The sequence below is a fragment of the Pseudozyma hubeiensis genome, assembly GCF_000403515.1.
Source record: "Pseudozyma hubeiensis SY62 DNA, scaffold: PHS27, whole genome shotgun sequence".
NCBI lineage: Eukaryota > Fungi > Basidiomycota > Ustilaginomycetes > Ustilaginales > Ustilaginaceae > Pseudozyma > Pseudozyma hubeiensis.
Genome location: NW_012133809.1, coordinates 300,728 through 323,290, shown reverse-complemented (window position 1 = coordinate 323,290; position 22,563 = coordinate 300,728). Strand labels below are relative to the sequence as shown.

Below are 22,563 nucleotides of genomic sequence, written 5' to 3'. Positions count from 1 at the left end.
CGTCGCTTCGCGAAGCACGAACCACTTTGCTCGATTTCCTTCTCATCCGTATGACCCTCTTTGACGTGTGCCTGCTGTGGAGTGCTCCTTCGGTCGCATGTTGCTTCGCAGCCATCCTTCCTCCTCAAGCTTGACCATATTTTATCGTGACAACTGCCTCGAGTTCACACCTCATACCCCTCTCCTCTGTCTCAAGATCCCGTGTCACACCTCTTTCTTTCACTCACATCCTCAACAAACCACACGCTTTCGCACACCCTGATCATCTCTGTGTATCGACGCCTTCTATTGCTTGTGGCTTCTCCATCACCTCTACTCACCCGCCTTCTCATCCTTCCACAACCCATCCAAGACGGTCATCCACTCCTCCCTCTCCGCCTTGCTCGCCGCCTGCAAAAAGTAACTGTTGTTCTGCGTATACACGCCAAACACATTCTCCTTGCCCAACAGCCTCTCTGTATTCTCGTCGTGCTCGACGCGAACCGACTCGACGTTGATCACCATGATCTCGTCGACTTCGCTGGAAGACTCGTAGATGTGGAGGAGCGGTCGTCGGAGGGCGAAGAAGCGGCGCACCCAGGAATCGGTTAGCGCTTCGAGCGGGACGTAGAGGTAGCCGCGGTGAGAGGTGGTCGAGGTTCGTGGTAGCAGTGTGACGGTGGCGGTGAGCGGGACCGGTTGCGGTGAGGGTGAGGGGGAGGATGGTGTGAGGTCTTGTTTTGATGGTGATGAGGTGGGTGTGATCGTAGAGATGCCTAGTCCGGAGGGAGGTGCGAACATACCCTTCAGGCCTTGCACTCCTCCGTTGACGCTCTCATCTAACCCTGGTTGATCACCAATCACCACTCCCAATTTTGCATCCCTCGCCGCTCTCTTCCACATCTCGACCAATCTTCCCAAAAACTCTTCCTTCTCTTCCTCGTTCATTCTTCCGACGCCGTTAACGTTCGCGGTCGAATGGCTCTTCAGCCTCGCTTTCACACCCTCCACCTCGACCCTCTTCCTCTCTGCCCGCACCAACTCCGCGTGATCCGCCACCAAACTCACCCCCCTCGCCTTCCATCCACCCAACACCTCCTGACCTCTGACATACTTTTTCCCCGTATCCAGCCTCCACAGCTCGCTCGTCCTCTTCATCATCGGCGGTCTCAATCTGACCCCAAACACCGCATTCGCCTTCGTCTTGACCATCGCGCCTTCGATGAAGTTCATCAACCGTCCTGGCGGCCTCGCTTCTCGACCGTTGATCGAGACGGCCAGATCCATGGTGAAGGAGACAGGAGCTGTGCATCGATCGACGAGGACTTCGAAGGATAGCTTGATCAGGACTCGATGACCGGATGCGGTGGTGCGGTTGAGGTTGAGGCTGTCGTGAACGCTGCTGTCCCACCAGGACCAGAGGTGCAATTGGCTGGTTCCGTTGTTGGGGAATTCGACCGACTGCTGTTTCACCGGTGTCTTGAGCAAGACGCTGTCCGACGATCGGCCACCGTGAACCCTGCCCCTCGCATCCAGCAGTCGAACATCGCCAAGTTCCAGTTTGGTCGCTTTGCTCCAGGAAAACTGCCGTCCTGAATCGTGTGCCAATTGCAGGACCAATTTCCGCTGTAACCCTTGTCGGAGGAAGAACGATCCCGGGTCCAACGCCGAGCTTGCCCTGACTGGAACGGGCAGATACTCTCCACTCGAGTCCAGCTCGCATATCTGCACCGAAGCCAGGATCGTATGACGCTCCTCACTCTGCATCTCGTTCTCCGAAAGCCTCTCCTTCATCGTGTTGGACAGTGTCTTGCCACCGTTCCTCCCCACCCCACTATCGGTGTGAAGCGGCGTGAACCCATCCACCTTCAACCCCTGACTCTCCCTCTCAAAGTCGTACTCTTCCAATCTCTCCAGATACCCCCTCCTGACTTTGGCATACAGCTCCACGGGTGCAGCACCCTTGTTCAACCACTCGATCGACTCCGCCGTCAGTACAAACGACAGCGTCCTCCTCAACCTAACTTCCGCCACCGATTCGTCCGACACCAAATCGACCGGGACCGAAGTGTACACTTCATCCTTGCCCAACTCGTTGCCGGCAAAAGAGCTGAGTTTGACTTGCAGATGGATGCTCGCAAAGTCGTCTTTCGAAACGCCCGAGATGGAGTCGACCAGGATCTGGAATCCCAACTTCTGGCCGACGGGCAGATCGTTGCTGCCACTGGTGGAAGAAGGAGTTGGCGAGCTGGGACCTCGCGAGCCGCTTGGCGCCGACAACCCCGCCGCTCTCCCACTTACCACCGGTGTCAAACTGACGAATTTCACCGTCACACTGCACTCCCCCACCCTCCTCCCCGTATGCCGATCCACCAATCCCAACCGGTACTTCGACGACATCTGCCTCGCCAACGCGTTCAACGGAACCAACGTACTCGCCACAAAGGCATACGTCGGATGCGGAGCTTCGTAGAACGGATCGCTCCAGTTGAAGTGTTGCGAGTACTCGGGCTTGTCGACAAACGTGTACAGGTTGCGCATTTTTTGCAGACGCTGCTCGAACTTTTGCATGGACCAGACGTAGCACGTCGAGTGGTGATAGTCGAGCACCTTGATGCCCATGCAAGGTTTTGCGCAGTTGGCGAGATCCGGATCCGAGACGTCGTCGAACTCGGTCAGACCGGCGATGGCTTCCACGCCAGAGGTGGGGACGGCGAGCGGGAAATCGTCGACAACGGTGAACTGGTAGGTGACGCGTTTGTTGAGTTCCTTGCTGATGACGTTGGCTTCCTTGACGAGGACTGCTTTTGAGAGGGCGTCTTCGGCCATCGAGACTTTGGTGTGACCTTTCCACTTTGCGATCGCCTTGCGGAGAAGCAGCTTTTGCGCGTCGCTGTACTCGACCGTCATCCCCTCGCCCAGCCGCGGCGACCCGAACGCAGGCGACCCCGAACCGTTGGTCATACGAGTGAGCTTCTCCTCATACTCCCTCACCTTTGCCCTCAACGATTCGGTCTCGCGATGGCTAGCAGCCACCACCGCAGGCGACGAAGCCCCACCGAACGTGTTCTCCTTCAAGGGCGTGCCCGCCCCCCACCGCATGGACCCCATCTCGCTCCCCGCCTGACTCCACGGATCGATGCTCGTATCATCCGTCAAGGCGCCATGCGAATACGGCCGCACCACCGAACTAGCCGACTCGCTCGCACCATCGTCGAACATGCTCGCCCTGCTCTCCGGCCGACCTCCCATGATGCTGCCTCCGACCGACTTTTTCGACCTCGCCCGGGAAATGTCTTCGAAGAGCTTCTCGAGATCCTCTTCGTTGAGGTTGTCGAAGTTGACGTTCTGCCCGTTGAGTCTGGCCATGGTGTATTCCCTCCTGGCGTAGGTCCAATCGACGTCTCCGGAAGCAGGCGAATCGGGGCGAGTCGAGGGTTGATCTGCCTCGCCCAAGGTCTCGTTGTGCGCTTCGCCCGTCGAAAGCGCCAGCGTCGATCTGACCCTATCTCTCGCCCTCCTCACCTCCTCTGGATGGTTGAACCTAAACACATGAAAGTCCCCCAAGATCACCCTATATCCCGACTTCAACCTCTTCGGCTCGTCCGCCACCAACCTCTTCCCGTTGACCATGGTCATGCTCTCGCCCAACGCCGTGACCGTCACCACGCCATCCTGCGAGTCAAACGCACAATGCCTAGCCAAGATCTTGGTGCCGCTCAACTTGATCTGCACCTCGTCCTCCTCGGTCCCTCCGCCCTCGACATTGCCCACCACCGTCCGCCCCGGCTTGATCTGATAAATCAGACACTCGCTCATCAATGGATCCTCGTTGAGATTCACCAGATGCGGCAACTTCTTGGGGGTATGCACCCCGACATTCCCCTTATCCACACTGATGCCGAGCTCCTCCAAGGCCTTCTCCCTCTGCTTCTGGATCTCGTGCGTCTTGGCCAGCTTCTCCTCCCAGCTCTCGTTCAGGCTGCTCATGATCTTCTCGCTTTGCTCGAGCTGCTCCTGCAGCTCGGCCTTGGTGACCGTCTTGATCTCGCCGGTTCGGGTCTGGTACCTGACCACCTGCTTCTCGGGCGGAATGGAGGGATCCCAACTACCTTCCGCGTCTCCGACGCCGCCTCCACCGGCGACACGCGTCCTCAACATCTCGAGCTCCTCCTTCAACTCGCGGATCAACTTGGCGTTCGGATCCTCGTTGACCACCGCCTTGTTCTTGATCTTCTTGGCCTGGTCCGCGTACCGCAACGTACTCAACGTCTCCTCGTAATCCGCCGGCGAGATGGCCGCGATCATGGCAGTCTTGCTGTTGCCGCCCAGGCTGTCCTTCAACAGCCACGTCAGCACCGAATCTCGATACGGTACAAAGTTGTCCAGACTGCTGTTGGCACCTTTGGACTTCTTGCCGCCTTTCGCCGGAGAGTCGGCGACGCTGCTCGCAGTAGCCAGCGCAGCAATGACCTTGCCGAGCGTGGTGAGCGAGCGGTTGATGTTGGCACCTTCCTTCAACCGCGCACCTGTCGCCCCGGTCGAATTGGCACGTTCCGAACCCGCCAAATCCACCATCGAGATCCTCGACACCTTTTCCGCTTCCAGCTTGGTCTCGACGTCGAAGCGCTTCTGCGTCAGCACGAGCGTGATGACAGCATGCGATCTGGAACTGGTCTCGTTCATGTTGGTCGCGGCTACCGTCCTAGCCTTGTTGCCCTCGTCCATGAGCGTGATGATTTCGGGGTAGCTGCCGACGATGAGCTTGCTGAGATCTTCTACGTACGGACCTAGACTCGGGTGTTCTCGCACTTTGAGGTTGGCTTTGTTCTTGGGGTTGAGCAGGTCACGAACTTTCTCGTTGTAAATCTCGATGTAGCTCACCTCGACGCTGACTTTTAGGTTCGGATCGGCAGCCGTCTTGTCGCGGATATCCTCGAACAGTCTGGCGCAGGTGAGCGGTATGATTCCCTTGTCTTCCGCATACCCGACCATCGAATGCGATTTACCCGATCCGGTCTGACCGTATGCAAAAACGCAGGTGTTGAAGCCGTTGAACGCATGCTGGAGGAGCTCGACACCGATGTACTGGAAGAGGTCGTCCTGCTGGGTGTGTTCGTCGTAGGCGCGGTCGAAGGAGAAGGGCATCGACTTTTTCTTGGTAGCCTTGCTGTTCTCGCGCGTGTCGGCTTCGTTGGGCGGGGAGAGGACGAGCTGCTGCTTGTCGACGAACTCGATCAGGTTGGATGCACCGCGGTTGCGCTCCCGCGAGTTCATGGGTCGACATCGTACGACGACTTTGATGTTGCCCGAGTCAGCCATAGCTGGCAGACTGGCAATGACCCAAGTGGAGTTCTAGAGGGTGATCATGCGATCGCCAGGTGGTCGAAGAGGATGATGCTAGAGTGCGGTATGCGATGTCCTGTGGTTGCGTCGCACGATCGACGGGGTTTGTGAAGTGTGAAAGTAGTCAGAACCGAGAGATGATGAGGTTGGGGTATCAAAAATGAGTGTAATGTGAACGACGACGGAGCGATGAGCGAAGATTGGGATGGTAGTGGTGATGATGGAGCAAAGGGATCCGAGTGTCTGTGTGCTCCACGTCAAGGGTCTCCAACACACATCCAACCGCAGATCGACGCTCAACCGACCTTGCTGCATGTCACACACGCTTCCCTCCCACACACACACGCCCGGCCGTGCACATCCACAACCAACACCTTAAATTTATTAATAATTTCCAAACTTGCCTTTTTCGACACAGCAGCACCGGCAAAGCTGCCGAGAGCCATGCGTGTGTTGTGTTGTTCCTGATTCTCGCAGGTGTTGGTTGGAGTTTTCTCGCGAGTTCTTGGCGGACATCCAAAATTCGAGCCCTTTGTACCTCTCCATCGAACCCTCCTCCGCATTTCACTCGCACCAACCATCAGACCATGAGCAACAGATAGGCAAGTCGTCATTTACGCAAAACCAAGTACAAATACACTGTATATATGAACAAGTCCAAACTTGAATGGTGGTGGTGTTGTATGCTCAAATCATTAATTCTGGTTCTTCTTGTCGTCAGACTCCTCCATCGACTTCATCCACTCCTGTCTCTGCTTGTCCTCCACCTGCTGCTGCCCATCTCCCCCCTGGCCCGCCAGCACGTCCTTCAAGCTCGACTGTGCGCTCCCTCGCTTCAACGGCTTCGGCTGGCTGGGTGCAGGACTCCATCCGATCAAAAAGATCAACTGGAACGTCGCTGGCACTCCTTCCCCCTCCTGACCGTGCAGCGCCTCGTAAATTGCACCAGCGCTCAACATCGTATCCCTGCGCATCATCCCCCTCCTGTTGATCACCGCATTACTCTCGCCCATATCCCTCAAATCATGCATCAGCTCGTACATGCTCGGGTAGCCCACCGACACCTCATCCACATCTACCGTCGGGATCGTAAAACCCGCACGCGACAGCAACGACGCCATATCCCTCGTATCCGCCATCGGCGACACCCTCGGCGAAATCCCGCCTTCCCTCTCCTGCTCCGCCAGCTGCAGACTCGTCCTCAACTCGAACAGCGTATCGCCACCGCACAGCGCTCCGATGAACACACCGTCCGGCTTGAGCGCACGTCGAATCTGAATCAGCACGCCCGGCAGATCGTTCGTCCAATGCAACCCACCGCTGAACACCACGCAGTCCAGCGATCCCTCTTCGAACGGCAGCATCTCTTCATCCACCACACGTCGTTCCACCTCGAATCCGGACTGTGAGTCCAAGTGTCGATCCCGGTTCAGCAACGCCTCGCTCGTATCGCACATGACGATCTTCTTGGTGCTGCACGTCGAAGGATCCAGATAGTGACGCAGGAATCCAGGTCCCGCTCCCAACTCCACGATGGTCGTCAAGTCGCGCTTGATGTCCTGCACACGGTCAGCCAGCGACTCCGCAATGGCACGACGAACGTAGTCCGTCTGTCGCGACGCTTCCCCGCGCGTCGTTTCGCCGTCGAACGCGTGCCCTGCCTCGTTCTGCGAGACCGAAGGCTTCAGCGCCGCTCGGTCCTTCTGCATCGTCTTGGTCGCGCGGTCAAAGATCGTGAAAGGGCTGTTGGGCTTGGGCGGTCCAGGCGCTGGCGCAGCTGCACCGCTCCCCGCCATGGTCGAAGCGTGACGCATCGACATGGCACCGGCACCGCTGTTGGAGGCGGCAGCGTCCACAAACGGACCCCTCTGCAAACTGCTTGGCCTCAGCCGCGGAGACGTCTGGCCAAACGTCAGGCGCACTGCTGGAGCGCTGGAATCGACGGCTGTGGAACCTTCAGCGCTTGCCGAGTCCGACCTGGGAATGGCACTCGAAGCAACGTAATCCGAAACAATCGAACGAGCGCGCACGATGAGCGCAGGCGGGAAAGCTCGTGCCTCCATGCGGTCGACCAGGGCAGTCGCACGACCAGCGTGGCCGTGGCTCAGCTCGGCGCGGATCATCGCTTCGTACGTCGATGGCTCGCGTTGCACCGATCCGAACGGATTGCCCGAGTTGTGCGACACCGTAGCGAGAACATCGTCAGAAGCCAGCGAGGTCGACACATTAGGTGCGTCGGCGGGAGCAGGGGCACCGGCTCCATGAGCGCGTGGCGGATGATTGCCGGCAGCAGCTACACCAGCAGCCGGCTCGCTCATGCTCTCAAACAGCGCGCGGGCTTCGTTGAGTCCAGCGTCGCCTTGCTCCATCGAGAAACCTCGAATCAGCAAATTGGCAACGTACGCGGTCATTTGCAATCCAGCCTGCTTCATCTTGTCGAAGTGCGCACGGATCAGATCGGTCCTGTTGTGAGCCACAAACACCGCCAGGAGCGCTTCGAAAGCAACCGCATCCGGCATACGGGCACCATCCTTTCGCCTTTGCGACGAAGGGTGCGAGGCGATCGAGTCAAAAGTAGCAATGGCGCGGTCGAGGTCGTTGAGCATGCATCCGTAGCAGTTGATCAGCGACGCCCAATGCGTGCTCTGCACGGCCACGGATCGCGCGTCGGCCAGCTCGGCAAACACACGCTCCATTTCGCGTGCGTCGACCGGCTCGATGGCGCCAAACATGTCGAGCAGCAACTTGTAGGTGTGCGCGCTGGGCTCGACGCCGGCGGCCAGCATCTTGTTGTAGTAGACGAGAGCCTTCTGACGATCGGGAACGCTCTGAACGAAGAACTGCATCATGGTGTTGTACGGTGGCACACGCGGCTTGAAGGCTGGGTCGCGCTCCATGCGTTCGAACATCTGAACTGCGCGCTGCTCGTCGCCGATACGGGTGCAGGCGTTGATCACAGCTCCATAGGTAACGCTGGTGGGCTTGATGCGGAAATTGAGCACCATTTCGTCAAAGAGCTGCAGCGCTCGATCGGCCTTTCGCGCGCGCGACAGCTTCGAAATAACCGTGTTGAAGAGGTACGCAGTGGGGCGCACACCGAAGCGCTGCGATTCGTCGAACAGCTCCTGGGCGATGGCGGCGTCGTCGGTGGTGTCGCGGATCGTGGCGATCAGGGCGGCGTACGAAGTCGGAGTCGGCGTGCCCCCGGCGGTGATGATGCGGTGTCGGTGTGTGGTGGCCGCTTCTGGTCGACCGGCGTGGCTGAGTGCCTGGATCATGCTGTCCTCGATGACGAACCAGGCTCTGGTCTGCCAATCCGGATCTCCTACCAGGGCGTGCAGAACGTGCTGGGCCATCGCGTAGAGCTCTTCGACACGATCGAGATTGCCGAGACGGCCGAAAGCACCTATCAAGACGGCAAGGCCTTCAGGGTGGGCGAAATTGCCGACCTTGATCTGCTGTCTCACCTCTCGGTAGACGCGAGGAGCGTCCTCCTGTCCCGAAGGACGCGCAAGCTGGAGCAGTTTGTGTCCGAAATCAGTGTCAACGACCTGGACCGGAGGGAAGGAAAAGGCAGATGGAGTTCTAGTGGCAGTAGTAGAGAGTGTCGGTGCGGGCAGATCCTGGCGGTGAAGAGGTGTGTGCTGCTGAGGAGGCGTGGTGGCGGGTGTTGATGCGCTGAGTTGAGACTCCGAACCGGCCTGGCTGCTGGCCTCTTCCGGCGCAGCAGCGGCGTCTTGAGCTGCCTGCTCCGTCGCGACGTTTCGCGTGGCCCACTCGGGCAGCAATGAGAGCGCCTCCTGTCCGTACCGAGAGACAGTGACTTCGGCTGCCTTGCTGGTGTCGATGGATGCTCGAACATCGCTTGCTCCGGTGCTTTCTGCGTCAGCAACGGGCAAACTGGCGAGATCGTGCAGGACGACGGGGACACCATCCGCCTGGAAAGCGTCGAGGTTGAGCTGTCGAACGTTGAGCTCTTCAAAGCAAAAGGCTTCCAAGATCACGGTCCAAGCATCAGCGGAAAGCGGCAAGTCGAGCAAAGCTTCGGGCGACTGTGCACGCACGCTTCGGTACAAGCTGGCGAGGGAAGCGGCGACGTTCTCGTCGAGCATATCGGCTTCGCGAAGCACAGGTGCGACGTATTCGGCGCTTGCAAAGAGGCGGATGGAGGCTTGATCGGCGGGAGCGGAGGCAGTCATGAAACGAGTGGCGAGGTGCGAGATCTGCGCGGCCAGGTCGCGTGAAGAATCCGCAGTCAGATCAAGTTTGTCGAGGAAGATACGTGCGTAGGTGAGAGTGCTACCTGCGTCGACGATGCGGTCGGCATCCAGAAGGCCATTGGTGAGTCCAAGCAGAGATGATACAGCGGCATTCATCTTGAGACCCGAGTTATCCGGAGTAATGCGAGCGAGGAACACTGCCTCATGCGAGAAAAAGGCGGCAGCGGCGTCCAATGCGCGATCAAGCGCTGCGTTGGCTTCTTGCACTGAGCCATCTTTGATGAGACGTTGGGCACTTGCGATATTGGCGGAGACGAGTGGAGTGAAGGCGTCGAGCTCGGCGTAGCGGTAGAGCTCGACTGAACGCTGCAGATAGACATGGAAGACGCGCTGAAGCGGCTCGAGGAAGTCGTCGCCGGATTCTGCGAGCTTGAGCATGAGATACTCGATCGTTCTGATGCTAGGCATGGGTCGCGAATCGGACGACAAAGACTCGGCAGTAGCGTTCTGAACCTGCATGGAGGTGACCTTGACGAACCAGTGGAGCGCAGTGGCGGTGTCTCCGAGATCGAGGAAGCCAGTGATGATGGACGAGATGACAGCATAATGGAGTGCAGGGACGTTGTCGCCGCCCTGAAGCATCGTTTCGAAGAGTTTGACTGCGCCCGCAGGGTCGTTGAGCGCAAAGTGAGCCTCGATGAGCGAAGTCCAAACGAAGCTGTTGTCCTTGTGCCTCCAATCGGGTTTCTGGCTGGCGAGCAAGAACTCGTCGAACACCTGCTTGCAAGCTGCTAGTTTGCGCGACTCCTGCGCCTGCTGTGTCTCGTCTGGCTTGAGCTGCGGATCTTGTACGAAGGTGCGGATGAGGTGCTTGAACGTGTGGGCGTCGGTGTTGGCGAACGCGTTGCGTTCGAGCAGATCGAGCACGCTCAAGGCACGATCGACATCGCCGCGGATGGCGCAGCTGGAGAGGACAGCATTGTAAGCCTTCTGATCGTCGAACTGGAGCCGACTGCTGTGGCACACACTCATGAGCTGGAGTGCCTGCGCAAAGCTGTCGTCGGTCGTTGCGGCTGCAGCAGCGTCGTCGATGGCGGCAGGGGCATCGGCAGAGGCGGAGGAAGGCTGAGACGGGGCAACGGCGGTCTCGGCATCACGCGCACAGAGCGCCTTAACGAGAACGGTGTACGTGCGACTGTTGGGAGAGAGGCCGGCCTGAATCATTTCGTTGTAGGTGTCGGTGATTTCTGTGACGCTCTGGCCGGAGCGACGAATGGCGAGAAGCGACTCCATGACCATGTTGAAGCCAGCGATGGTCCTCTGCTCCTTGGGTAAGGCCTTGAAGGCGTCGACGCTGAGACGGACCTGGTAGGCATCCTTCCTCGAGACGGCCTGACGGAGGTCGTGGTAGACGCGCTCGTGGGCATTGGAGCCGCTGTGGGTGGAGATTGACTGTGTCTCTAGGTCGACTGGGGTATCGTCGGATGTAACACTCAAGGTGGAAGCAGACCGATGCGTGTGCGGGGAAGCCTCACCAGCCTGTGCGCTCTGCGAGTGATCTGAAGCGGTGACGAGAAGAGGGCCATGTTTGGCGGCAAAGGCACGTCGGAAGCGCACCTGAAGATGCGAGTCGGCGAGGTGACCGGAAGCTGCGAGCGCGGATCGTTCGCTGTGATGCTGACCGTCAAGGCGGAGCTTGTAGGCCTTTTGCCTACGAGCCTCGTCGTCATCGTCGTTGCTCTTGTTGCTGGAGTCAGAGTTGGAGGTAGAGGAAGCCTGGGAGAGAGCTCGACCCGTGTGCTGATAGGAAAAGTGAGCGCCGCGGCCGGCATGGAACTTTGCACCGCCTGCACCAGCTCCAGCCGAAGAGCCGCCGCTGCTGAGACCGGAGGCCCAACCGGAGGCTGACGAGCCTGTGGAAGAGGCGGAACCGTTGGTAGCACCTTGGAAGGCACCACGGAATGAGTTGGCGGAATTATGGGCGGCGTTGGCCGCTGACTGTGCTGCGCCCCTCCATATGTGAGAGGCGAGTTTGGCAGCCGAAGTCACGGGCATATCAGATGATGCCGCGACGCCGAGCTTTGCCTATGACAGAACACTGTCGAGAGGAGGAGGTTGGAAGTGGCGCAATGGCCTGCAAGCAATGGTGGAAGCCCAAACCGATGCAGAGCCTTGAGTGAAGATATCGAGAGATGGTGACTTTCGAGCTAGTGTCGATGCAGAGCGTGTACGCCTGTATGGTGGGAGAGGTACGAATGTGAACTTGGTTGATCGACGCAGATGATGGGTCCAGCCCTTGGAGCAATCGAGAGATGGTCACTGAGATGCGGTAAACGAGGAGTGACCGTGATTGCAGAGGAGGGGAAGCACCTTGTTCTGCTTTGGACTGAGATAGATACTAGGGTAGGTAGCTACCCTGATCGTGGTTGTTGCCAATGGGATTGTTGAGTTGATGGTAGCGAGAGATGAGGCGAGGGTGCTGCTGCTGATGATGATGATCAACGTAACAGCCAACTCGAAGAATTCGCTGAGTCAATCAACTCGAAGTCGGGCGTAAAAACACTGCTCTGCTGCCGTGCTGTCGAGGCCAGAAAGAAAAAGCACGGAAAAGGACCCTTTTTTCGCCGTTTCAAGCAATTCTTCTGATTCCTTGCGCTTCGACCTGCAGCAGAACCAAAGACAAGAGTGGATCGGGCCGTGTCGGGCTGTCAAAAAGTGGAGGCTTTTCGGCGAATTGTGGTCCGCTCATCTAGGAAGGCTCACCTCCGCGGTGATGCCAACTGATATCGTTGCGATCAAGATCAGCAATGTTTTCTTGCAGGGCTGTTTCGATGGGCCTCGGGCAGACGCTCCCCCATCACGACCAGGTTTGAGTAATCGGATCCAAAGTTACGACCAGCTGCCCAAAGCCTTTTGGCTGAGGATCGATTCACAGACAGTCGTGCGAGCTAGCCTTCACCGCTCCGCCGTCCGACTTTCTTGACACCTGTCCATGCATGGTCCGGCAGGCGTTCCCGCGGAGAGAGAGTGAACGTCAGCGCTTTGCATCCGACGGTTCGGAATGGCCGGGATGCTCGAACAGTGTGCCATGTGACGTGTCTGTGCTGCTGCTGTTCTTGCCGATGCGGGGCATCCGACGTCCTCCGTTCTCTCCTTCCGTTCTGCTCCCTCTCGGCGATAATCGAGTTGGAAAATATTCAGGATGTGGAAGCAGGCATCTTAACACTTTTGAAGGAGCAACGAAATCCAACTACGTATCTTGTTTCAACGTCGTCAACCCCTACCTGATCACCGTTCACAGACGATAGCGTGCTTTCCGCAGGCGATTCTGCAAATATGATTGGCAGCGCTCTCTTCAACAAGCAGAGTGATTACACGAGAGAGCATATACCCTAGTGTACAGCGTTCAGTCCCGCAGCACCACACCCTCCAAACAAGCAGCTAGCGCATTCACGCTCGCCACCGGCCAAGGCTGAGCACTGTACGGCCACGGCAGCTGGTGCCGTTCTTGGCTGATCAGTCGCAGACGATGCAGGCTACGCAGGATCGCGTCCATCGCCTCGTTGTTCGCGGATGCTGCTGCATCCTCTGCTACCTGTGCTTGTGCGTCCGTCTGCAGTGTCGCAGGCGCGGGCCAGACTTGGAGCAGGTCGACAGCCATAACGTGGCTGGTGGAAGTGGAGCCGTCGAGACGATGCTTGCCGAGCCCGTCGTGGCTACGGCCGCCTGCGTTCCCAACGCCGTTGCTCAGCTCGGGTCGAGGATGATGCATCAGGATGGCTGAAGCGATCGGCATGGCTGTTATCTCCTCGTCCAGCTTGTCCTCCTCCCCATATTCACTGCCTTCGTCCGCCGTCTCTGAGCCATCCACCGCCTGCGTCCATGCCATCGGCATGGGCTCGGCAAAGTTGACCGCCTGCGAAAAGTCCGCAGCGTCGAGCAGCATCAAGCTTGACTTGTCCGTCGATGCCGTCGCTGACCATTCCTGATTTACTTTGGCCCGCGCTCCTCGTTCGGCCAAGATGGCGCCAGATTCGTCCGGTCGCGCGCTCATCAACATCACGCTTCCCATCACTCGATTTCCTGCCACCGTCGACGCCCAGTACGCCTCAATCAGCCGTTCCCAAGCCTGCTTTTCACGTCGACTCATCGGGCCCGTACTCGAAACGATCAGACGCCATTGCACGCGTGCCCGACTCGCTTCGCCTACCGCAAACTGCCAAACGCGATCCACGCATGCCTCGATACTGGAGTCGCCATCGTTGGCAGCAAGCGCGTCCACTGAGCTCGATCCTCCCCGCTCGTCGATCGCGCTCACCATCACCACACTTTCTTGCTTCGTTGGAGCGCGGTCCTCAGCGTCCATCGGCTTGTCTAGGCCAAACACGCCGGCAGCATCGATCGATGCGGCGCTCCCATTTCGACTCGGCGTCTTGTCCATCTGCACCCCGACGCCATCTTCACCGGAGCTCGTTCGGCAGATACGATAGCCAACGTGCAGCAACACCCGCTCGTCGGTGACGGCTGCCGGCTCCTGTGGCCAGCTCAGCGAGAAGTTGGTGCGACCCGCCTTTGCCGCCGTCGAGGAGGCTGCTGAAGATGTCTCGGACCCCGTCGAAAGGCTGAATGCAGGAAACTGCACCACCGCCGAGATTGGCCCGGGCTCTTTCCCATGGAGCACTTTGGCGGGTTGACGTCGCACCAGCCTCGCCAATTGGTCGTACACCGAAAACGCAAGTCGCCTCACCATCTGCGTCTGCTGGCCGAATCCGAGGCTGCCGCTCTCCGTCATCATGGTTGGACTGACAACGCGCACGAGCAGCTGCTCCGCGAGCACACCCACTTGCTCGCTCAGCATTGCTCTGAGATCTCTCTCAAGCCGAAGCAAGCCGTGGAATCCGGTCGATCCGCATGTCGCTGAGGCCGATGGCTGCAGCGTGTACACCACCACGTGCTTGCCCTGCAACAGGTCGAGCTGAACACGGCTCGAGATGGACCGTAGCGTGTCCAGCCATGTCTCGCCGTCCGTCCAGAGCTGGTCCAGGTAGCTCGACAATGGTAGCGATTCGGATCCGTCGGCGACTGCCAAAATCGAATGTGCGCCGCCAACGTGCGTTCCCAGACCGTGTGTCTCGAAGGCAACGCGTAGGCGGTCCAGCCACGCGACGATCTCTTCGTGCCATGCCGGTGATGCATCGGTCAGCAGCACTTTGGCCACCACGTGCTTCTGCCCGCTGACAGCCGACAGCTTCGACTTGTCCCACAGATTCAACGCCGATGGCAAAGCTTCCACCACCGATCCTTGGCAGCCAACGGCAATTCGCGCTGGCTCAAACACCTCTGCAACCTCTGCGCCGCTGCCATCGGCGATGACCGCATTGGCAGCTGCACCGCTTAGCTTGACCAGACTTTTCAAAGTCGGAACTGCAGCAAAGTGGGTTTCAGCTTTGATCGTCGCACTGTCCTGGTCGATTGGCGGCTTGGACGCATCCGGGTCAGGTGCGATGCTGAGGGCCGAAGCCATGCTTTGAAGTAACTCGATCTTGTCGCCGATGGCGATACCCGGCCACGTCGGCCGGGCAGCCGAGCTGGCACAGTACATAGAGCGAAATTGGGGATTCTGGATCAGCCATTCAGCCGTTCGAGATAGCATCCATCGCCTGACGCTGGACTTGTGCAATGCGGCAACTGTGCCTGTTGTCAAGTCAGTGCGTGCGTCGCCTTGAAGGGGCGGTACTGACGCGCTTGGCCGCGCCGAGTGAGACCGGGCTGAGCTGGAACGGTCCGGAGCGTCGTACAGCGCCCCTAGCCAATGCGATCTTGGGCTTTGCATACCGCCGGAAAGGAAGGCAGTGATGACGTCCAGGGATGAGGCCTTCAGACTCGCTTGATCCACGGGCGATAGCGTCATGACCGTCGCCTCGCTATCGCTGGGCGCGTCGTCGCTATTGTCATCGCTGCTGCTAGACGTGTCGCTGTCCGAGCCACTGACGGCTCCCGGTCGCGCAAAATCGTCGCTCGACCTTGGCGTGGCTGGACCGTCTATAGCTCGCGACGAGCTTGAGCGTCGGAGAGTTGTCAGAGTAAATGCAGGAGAAGGCTTGCTTCGTCGATCTCTACGCAATTGCAAAAGAGCTTGGCCGCGACCAGAAGGCGTCTTTGACGGCGACGGCCTCGCTGCGCTGAGGCCTGGGTGCGGTGTCAAAGACTGAGTGCCAGGACGATCCGACTCTGGAGCGCTGTCTCTGTCTCCTCGGTCGGAAATTCTGCTTGCGTCGCCAGAAGGTCGCCGCTCTGGCAGGGCCACATTATTCGCGTGAGAGGTCGTCATGCTGGCCGTGGCAGTCTTGGGCCTCGACGCGAATTTGCCGAGCAGATCGTATTTGCGACCCAGGTTGGCACGGGCACCGGCTGCGAGCCTCTGCAGCGGCTTGCGCGCTTCGGGCTGCGATATCGGCAGGAACGCGTTCGGCACGATGGCGAGCCGCTTCCTGTTGGAAGGATCCATCTCCATGGCTGCATGAGCGGCGGCTGCAGCTGCCGTGCTGGCATCCGCCAGTCGCAGCTGGTCCTCGGCTTCGCGTTTTGCAAGCGGGTCCTTATTGATGGCGTGCGCTTCGGTCGCAGAACCTGCGTTGCGATCTCGGGCGCTCGCAACCGACTCTTGGAAACGGTTGCTGTTCTGTAGATCAACGATAGCGGCTCCATCGCGATAATCTTCAACAGGCGAGTAAGGCGTCCTTGGCGTCTTGTACTGAGGATTGCCAAAGGCAGGTGAGCTTTCGGTCAGCGAGCTGGGAGTGAAGCCGGGTAAGGATGCAGGATCGCCAAAGGGTGTCGCTCCTCCAGGATCACGCGGCGTGAATGAGCTCATCGTAGAGCTCAAAGGATGCGCGGTGCCTGTTGTCGGTGCGACCATATCTTGCGGACCGCCGTGCGCCATCCGAATGTGAGTGGCTTGCATTGCGGTCGGGGAAGAAGACGTGGGCTGAGGGACTGCGGCCTGCGCGTTCGACATTTCGGTGGAGACCATTGCGTGTTGAAGGCCCGGAATAGCGCTGAACAAAGCATCCAGACTGCTCTGACCGACATCGTCCATTGCGACGTCACCGAGGATAGCTGCGGCCGGAGCAGCGACAGGTTGCGAGCCAGCGACGAGCGACGAGGCGGGTGCACTCGAGGCGTTTCCTGCGATCATCAGCTCCTGCGTCGGAATGGCGTGAGAAGGCAGAGCAGGCTGATCGATCTGCTGCGACAAGGCTTCACCTGGATGCAGATCGAACGCCGACTCGTCAAAGAAGGAGAAGTCGTCCTCAGTCAGCAAGTCGAGGTTGTCAAAGATGTCGCCTTCGCCAGCTTTTCGCTTGGTCGACGTAGACTGTGTCGGAGCCAGGTGCGCGCCTTGAGGATTCTGCATAGTCGTCGAACTTTCAGATTGAAGGTCAGTGTGCGGAGGCAGGAGCGACTGTGGGTTCACGAGAGCTCGAGGTTGTTCTTGTGCTTGCGCATCTCGCGAAGAAGCAGACCCAGCGGACAGTAGCCAACCAGCGTCTCTGTGATCTAGCTGCGAGGGCTGTGCGCCGTCCAGAGCCGAGTTCTGGGCAGTGGCAGCACCTAGCGTCGTTAGTGGATTGGCTGGCACGGCAGAGGTTGATGCAGACGCGGACGTGATCGCGCTGCTGCTTTGATGGGGCAAGAATTGCGTCCAACTGAGATCCTGTCCGAACGCCTCGGTGTTGCTGGCTGCTAGCACGGGCTCTGAGGGCATGTAGTCGCGTTTGAGCGGCGAACTTCCCGTCACAGATTGACCAGCGGCAGGCAAGGTGTGAGAGGAGGTGGCCGAGGCAACGGTGGGCATGGCAAAGTCGAAGTCGGCGAACGTGATGCTTGCCGGAGTTATTTCGGGACGTGTCGAGGGCATGCGGTCGGCGCGATGAAGGGAGACCGACGCATCGTCCGGATCATTGGGTGTGTAAGCTGAGCTACTTTGTGCATGGGACGACTCGTTGGCATCGTTGAGTACTTTGAGGGTGAACGCAACAAGTTCTTTGAGCGGCGTCATGGGTTGACTCTGCGCATTGTGCAGGTCGTCTGTGCGAAGGCCACGTGTTGCAAGGATGCGCAGGTCTGGCAGGACGAGGCACCAAGCAGCTGGCCACAGGAAACGGTTCGGTCCTGGGACGAGGTGCGACGAATCGCTGTGTGCATGTTTGTGGGTTTCGGCGGTAAACGCAAAAGGCATACTTTCGTCTATTGTCTCTGACCGCACAGCCGTGACGCTCGACACGTCTTGGAGTCGCTGAAGATCTTGTTCGTGTGACACTTGATCGTTCGGCTGCGATCCGGAATGAGGGGGTGCACAAATTGCGAGCCCTGATGCTAGGACAGATTGCGTGTCTTCTTCCTGATAATGTGAAGCGATGTTGAGCGATGCAAACCTGTGAGCTAGTTCGGCAAGGTGCTCTTCTGCGAAGCTGCTCGAAGGTACCATCCCTATGAGGTGAACTCGACGGTCCAGAGGAGCTATGAGTACCGTAGGATGCGGCAACGACGAAGGCAGAGAGGAGGAAAAGTTTGAATGGCGCGTTTCGAGCAAGGGAATTGCGGTAAGTCGGCAATAACTCGCGCGGACGAAGAGAGACGAAGGAGTGAGCGATAATGTCGCTCGAACGAGGAGGCTAGCAGGCTCATCGTCTCCGTCTCGCAAGGCCTTTTGCTGTCCAGGAGCAGCAAACCACGCTGCGTCCGAGATGGCTTTTTTCAAGGAGCGCGATGGGGTTTGTGGCAAAAAGACAATGCTGTCCCCAAGGCGAAGCCGAGTGCGCGAGGCCGACTTGGTTGTCTTGAGCTGCTGAGCCGATGTCGTTGGGGCAGAGGCGAGCGAGTCGGTCAGCCTTAGCCTCAGCGAGGACATGAAGCGCTTGTGAGCTTGGCGCTGGTCTGAGGAGAGCGAGGAGAGCTTGCCTTTGTCGTCCGTGGCATCGATGGATGCGGCTGCCAAAAGATATGAGCCAGAGGTGGCATGAGCAGATGGAGACAAGCTTGCAAGCGATTTCAAGAGCTCTGGCGAGACACGTCGAGCGAGAGCGGGATGGACGAGCATTGAGCTGTTGAATGCTTTGGAGGTATCGTCACTCGTCGTCGAGTCACTGGTGACGACGTTCGCAGCGCTGGCAGCGATCGCGACGTTGTTCGGGGCATCGCTGCTCCTGAGCTCGCTTTGATCTGTGACACCCACGAATACCCACAGGTCAGACGTCGGTCCTAAGGAGGCGGGATGTGCGTCGGAGCGGGATGAGGATGGACGCGAATTGGCATGAATCAAGGGTGCTTGGAGAAGAGGCTGGAGTGGCTCCTGACTCCCGCTGAGCGACGCATCGGTAGCATTCGGCTGGAGCGTGGACTGTCTTGCGGCCGTGATGACTTGGAGAACTGCGGCGTTCCAGGCTTTGCGCGCATCTAGATGCGAGGTGCTTGATGTAGGCATGGTGGAAGCCGAGCCATCTGCGCGCCGCTGGTCGAGGCTTTGGTGGGTAAGAGGATCGGAGATCACGGGTCGCAGACGATGCCAGAAGATGGTGGTGTGCGGCGGAAAGGCAAGCTTGGCGATCGAGGTTGGAGTGTGGGTTGTGAGGATGGGGAGGCGTTGAAGCGACTTGGGGGGTGCCGATGGCGTGTTGGGAGCTGCTGCAGAACGGGGTGCTGAGACGGTGCCAGGAAAAGCGACGTTGGCGAAAGGACGTGGGTAGGAGGAGGGACCTGAAGGCGAAGAGGCGTGCTGCTGCTGATTGATGCCAGCGACTCTGCGATGGGCAGCGGTGTTGTGTGTCATGCTGTTGGAGCGTGTGTGCGATGCAAATGAGCCGGTTGTGTGTGGTCCGGCGCTGTTGTGGATGCTGCCACTCGCACCGACACTACCGCCACCGCCAGCGGCAGCAGACGCCGATCCTTGGTTCCACATTGGGGTGAAGTTGTAGCTCATGAGAGCTTCAAGGGTCGGCTTGCATTGTTCGAAGATGTGCGATGATTCCAGAGCAGGAGCGTGCTCTCCAGTCGCTTCTTTGGCTGGCGGTGTGCAGAGCTGCGTCGAGATAGCCAGACTGCACGCTGTTGAGATCGTAGAGTCCAAGACAGTGTCGTTGAAGCGAGGCCAGGCTGAGTCGAGTCGATGGGAGCCAAGCTTGTGGAGCGGACCGCTCCTTCATACGCATTTACCTCGACGCTCAGCTGCATGCTGCAGCAGCTTTCCCGTGTACAGTGTACCGCTCCAAAGCGGGGGCAAACAGCACGAGCCCACGCAATCACATACACACAGCACCGCTACGGCGCCGCCAAAATTCAAATTCGAGGGTCCAAACCTTGTTCTTGCCCGTGGCTGCTGTAGCTGTCGATCGTATATCTGTGTCACGCATTACATCGGGACATCCTGCGTGCCCGATGGACTGTCATTTTGAGAGCCATTTTCGAGCCTGCTTTTAATGCTGAATTTTGCGATGAAAAGACAGCCTAAACTTTACAAACCTGAACACGCTGGGAACTTGTAAACGGAAACGGTTGACAGACACGACCAGCCGCAATTGTTCAGCCATCGACGGCGTCTTCTGGCTTTGTAGCCCGTCGACAGTGCTATAGAGACGCACATCAGTGTCGAGGAAAGGAGAGCCTTTCTTGCGTGCGAGACGGATCACCGATGCAGCGCCGATGCAACAAATGGACCGTCTCGGAGTTGAGCGATGCCATCGCCGAGCGACACACAAAACCGCCACGTTGGTTCTCGGCCGCAAGCATACCGAGACCGAGGCTAGCCGTTGCTGTCCGTTCTGCTCGTTAACCTTGCTGTCTCATGACCTTCTCCATTCAACTTGCGCGACCCCCCAACACAGCCTTCTGAGCGCAATAGGAAGTTGAGCCGAACCTGTGGCTTCAGACGTTGCCGAATTTGCAACAATGCGCGTATCCCAGCAGCCGAACGTCCCGCCAAGAAGGAACCCAAGAAAACTGCTCTGCCAGCCGAGATCAACGCTGCGCATGACGCTCAAAGACGCTCAAAGACGCTCAATCTCGTTGTCTCAGTCTGACAGCAAGCACAGAGACGCCTGGCAGCTTCGTCGGCTCTCATTCGTGGCTGCTCAAGAGTATGTAGCAACGCACTGTCCTCGAACTTGCCGTCAAGGTGTGTCGGTGAACAAGGCGCTCGCTTCTGCCTGAAGTCGGCGTCTGCGCAGATGTGTGATTTTGATTTTACAGTGATTACCCTGGTCTGCAAGCGAATCTGGCAAGATCACCAAAGCACCTTCTACTGCATTTCGCATCACCTTGGCGACGACGTCACGAATGTCAAACGAGACCGCCACCGACAATTTTGTTTGTGCTTCGGACAGGGCGTCGCAGATATCCGTCTGCGTAATATGTGTACGAGCTGCCAGCAAGTCGAGCGAGCCAAGCACAGCCAAGCCACGCCATTGACGAGAGAAGAGCGGTCTGTGCAACAATCATGTAGGAACACGACGGCCTACTCCTGGCACTGCTACCGGCATTGAACATGAGACGCTTGTCAACCTTGCAGAAGCGAATTGCGCCAAGGGCAGCGATCCGAGCATTCAATGCATGCTACCACGGAGCGACACTTTCCCATCTTGACCATCATGCTCGCTGTGACAAAGACCAAGATCGATGGCTGGTACCACAGAATGATAGAAAGCAACAATGTGACGGTTGCCAAGCAATATTTGCCCAAGTACATTGCTCCTCGATGCACCGCAGAGTTTCGGTAAAAGAACCGTTTTTGGAGAGCTCCCTATGGTGCATTGCCCCAATGCGACCGTCGTCGCAGTCTTGCACGACTTCGACCACGCTACGAAGCTCGATTGAAACGACATGTACAAGAGCGCGAGCCTCGAAAGTCGAGCCCTTTTTCATCGTAAGCCCTTTTTCGTGCTCAGATCCTATCCGCTTTGTGGCTCTCGCCACGTCCCAGTCGAGTTGAAACGGCGATCAGGAATAGCATCTACTGTACTGAACTGTGCCGACGGCAGATCAAAACACGGTCGCCGCAATGCCGCTAAGCTGTCCAAGACAGTGGGCGGAGAGCGAAACCCCAAGCCTTGTTTCGCAAGATCGTCGTTCCTACAGCCTGCGTGTGGCTGGCTGCTTGTTGACTGTACAAATCATGGCAAAAACGTGGAAGACCAAGCCAAGGGTCAGCAAACACTCAATGCGATGAGTCTGGCAGAAGCAGGCAGGATCGACGAGATGCATTGCCTCCGTCAGGCATGGAACTCTACAGCATGACGCGAGCAATGAGCTCCGCTTCTCCGTCGAATCAGGGGAGCTGTAGTTTTATGAAGCGACTGGCTAGTCGACCCTCCCATACACGGTTTGAGGGAGAATGGCGAGCAGTCAGAGCGCGCACTGCCCCAGTGTCAACATGAAGATGATCGTCATGGCAGCGAGTGGCCTGGCATTGCAGCACAAAGGCGAAGATTCATTCGAATCCTCTGTGTGTGCGCGTGTTGGTGTCTCGCATCGCTCCCTGTCGCGCTCGACAACAAAACTGTGGCTGCATGCTCGACCATCTCGCCTGAGCACGCCCGCAGGCATTCAAGCATGCAACTTGGTTCCTCTCGACCGTTCCTCGACTTCATTAAGGCAGCGAACAGAGGTGCTTTTCGAGTTCCGATGCTCTTTCCTGGAATTCTGCCCATTTCGCCTCTCGAATTCTGCCTGCAGCACGCGTCGACGGTCGATGTGATAGCCTAAAAAAACATGGCAGGTCAAGTGCCTGGCTGTCTGGCTGGAATGCAGCTCGGCTGTCGTGTTGCTGTCGAGCTCGGCAAAGATGCCAAGTTTGTCGATCATTTCTCGCCTCGCGTCTATCAGCCGTCACAATCAACACTGCTCTCGTGCCTGCAGATCGTTTCTCGTGGCTGTTCGGTGCGCTTTCTCCGAGATGTTCATGTCGAGAAACTTTGAATGTGCTGTGGTGCTGTAGCGCGGCTGTTGCGCCTAAGTGTGTTTC

The 22,563-nt window shown here is 58.2% G+C and overlaps 4 protein-coding genes across 4 annotated transcripts; 1 reads left to right on the top strand and 3 right to left on the bottom strand.

Moving 5' to 3' along the window:
* Positions 1-312: 312 nt before the first annotated feature.
* Positions 313-5,256, bottom strand: PHSY_002705 (hypothetical protein; the record flags this gene model as incomplete). Its single annotated transcript, XM_012333327.1, has 1 exon — positions 313-5,256. The coding sequence occupies one exon, from the start codon at positions 5,254-5,256 to the stop codon at positions 313-315; it is 4,944 nt and encodes a 1,647-aa protein (XP_012188717.1).
* A 764-nt stretch (positions 5,257-6,020) lies between these two features.
* PHSY_002704 (hypothetical protein) lies at positions 6,021-11,600 on the bottom strand (the record flags this gene model as incomplete). The annotated part of the gene is made up of 1 exon (XM_012333326.1): positions 6,021-11,600. The coding sequence occupies one exon, from the start codon at positions 11,598-11,600 to the stop codon at positions 6,021-6,023; it is 5,580 nt and encodes a 1,859-aa protein (XP_012188716.1).
* A 941-nt stretch (positions 11,601-12,541) lies between these two features.
* PHSY_002703 (UDP-glucose,sterol transferase) lies at positions 12,542-12,853 on the top strand (the record flags this gene model as incomplete). Its single annotated transcript, XM_012333325.1, has 1 exon — positions 12,542-12,853. The coding sequence occupies one exon, from the start codon at positions 12,542-12,544 to the stop codon at positions 12,851-12,853; it is 312 nt and encodes a 103-aa protein (XP_012188715.1).
* Positions 12,854-12,951: 98 nt separating this feature from the next.
* PHSY_002702 (hypothetical protein) lies at positions 12,952-22,403 on the bottom strand (the record flags this gene model as incomplete). Its single annotated transcript, XM_012333324.1, has 3 exons — positions 12,952-19,744; positions 20,067-20,171; positions 22,174-22,403. 3 exons carry the CDS (start codon positions 22,401-22,403, stop codon positions 12,952-12,954), a joined length of 7,128 nt encoding a protein of 2,375 aa, XP_012188714.1.
* Between the last annotated feature and the right edge of the window lie 160 nt (positions 22,404-22,563).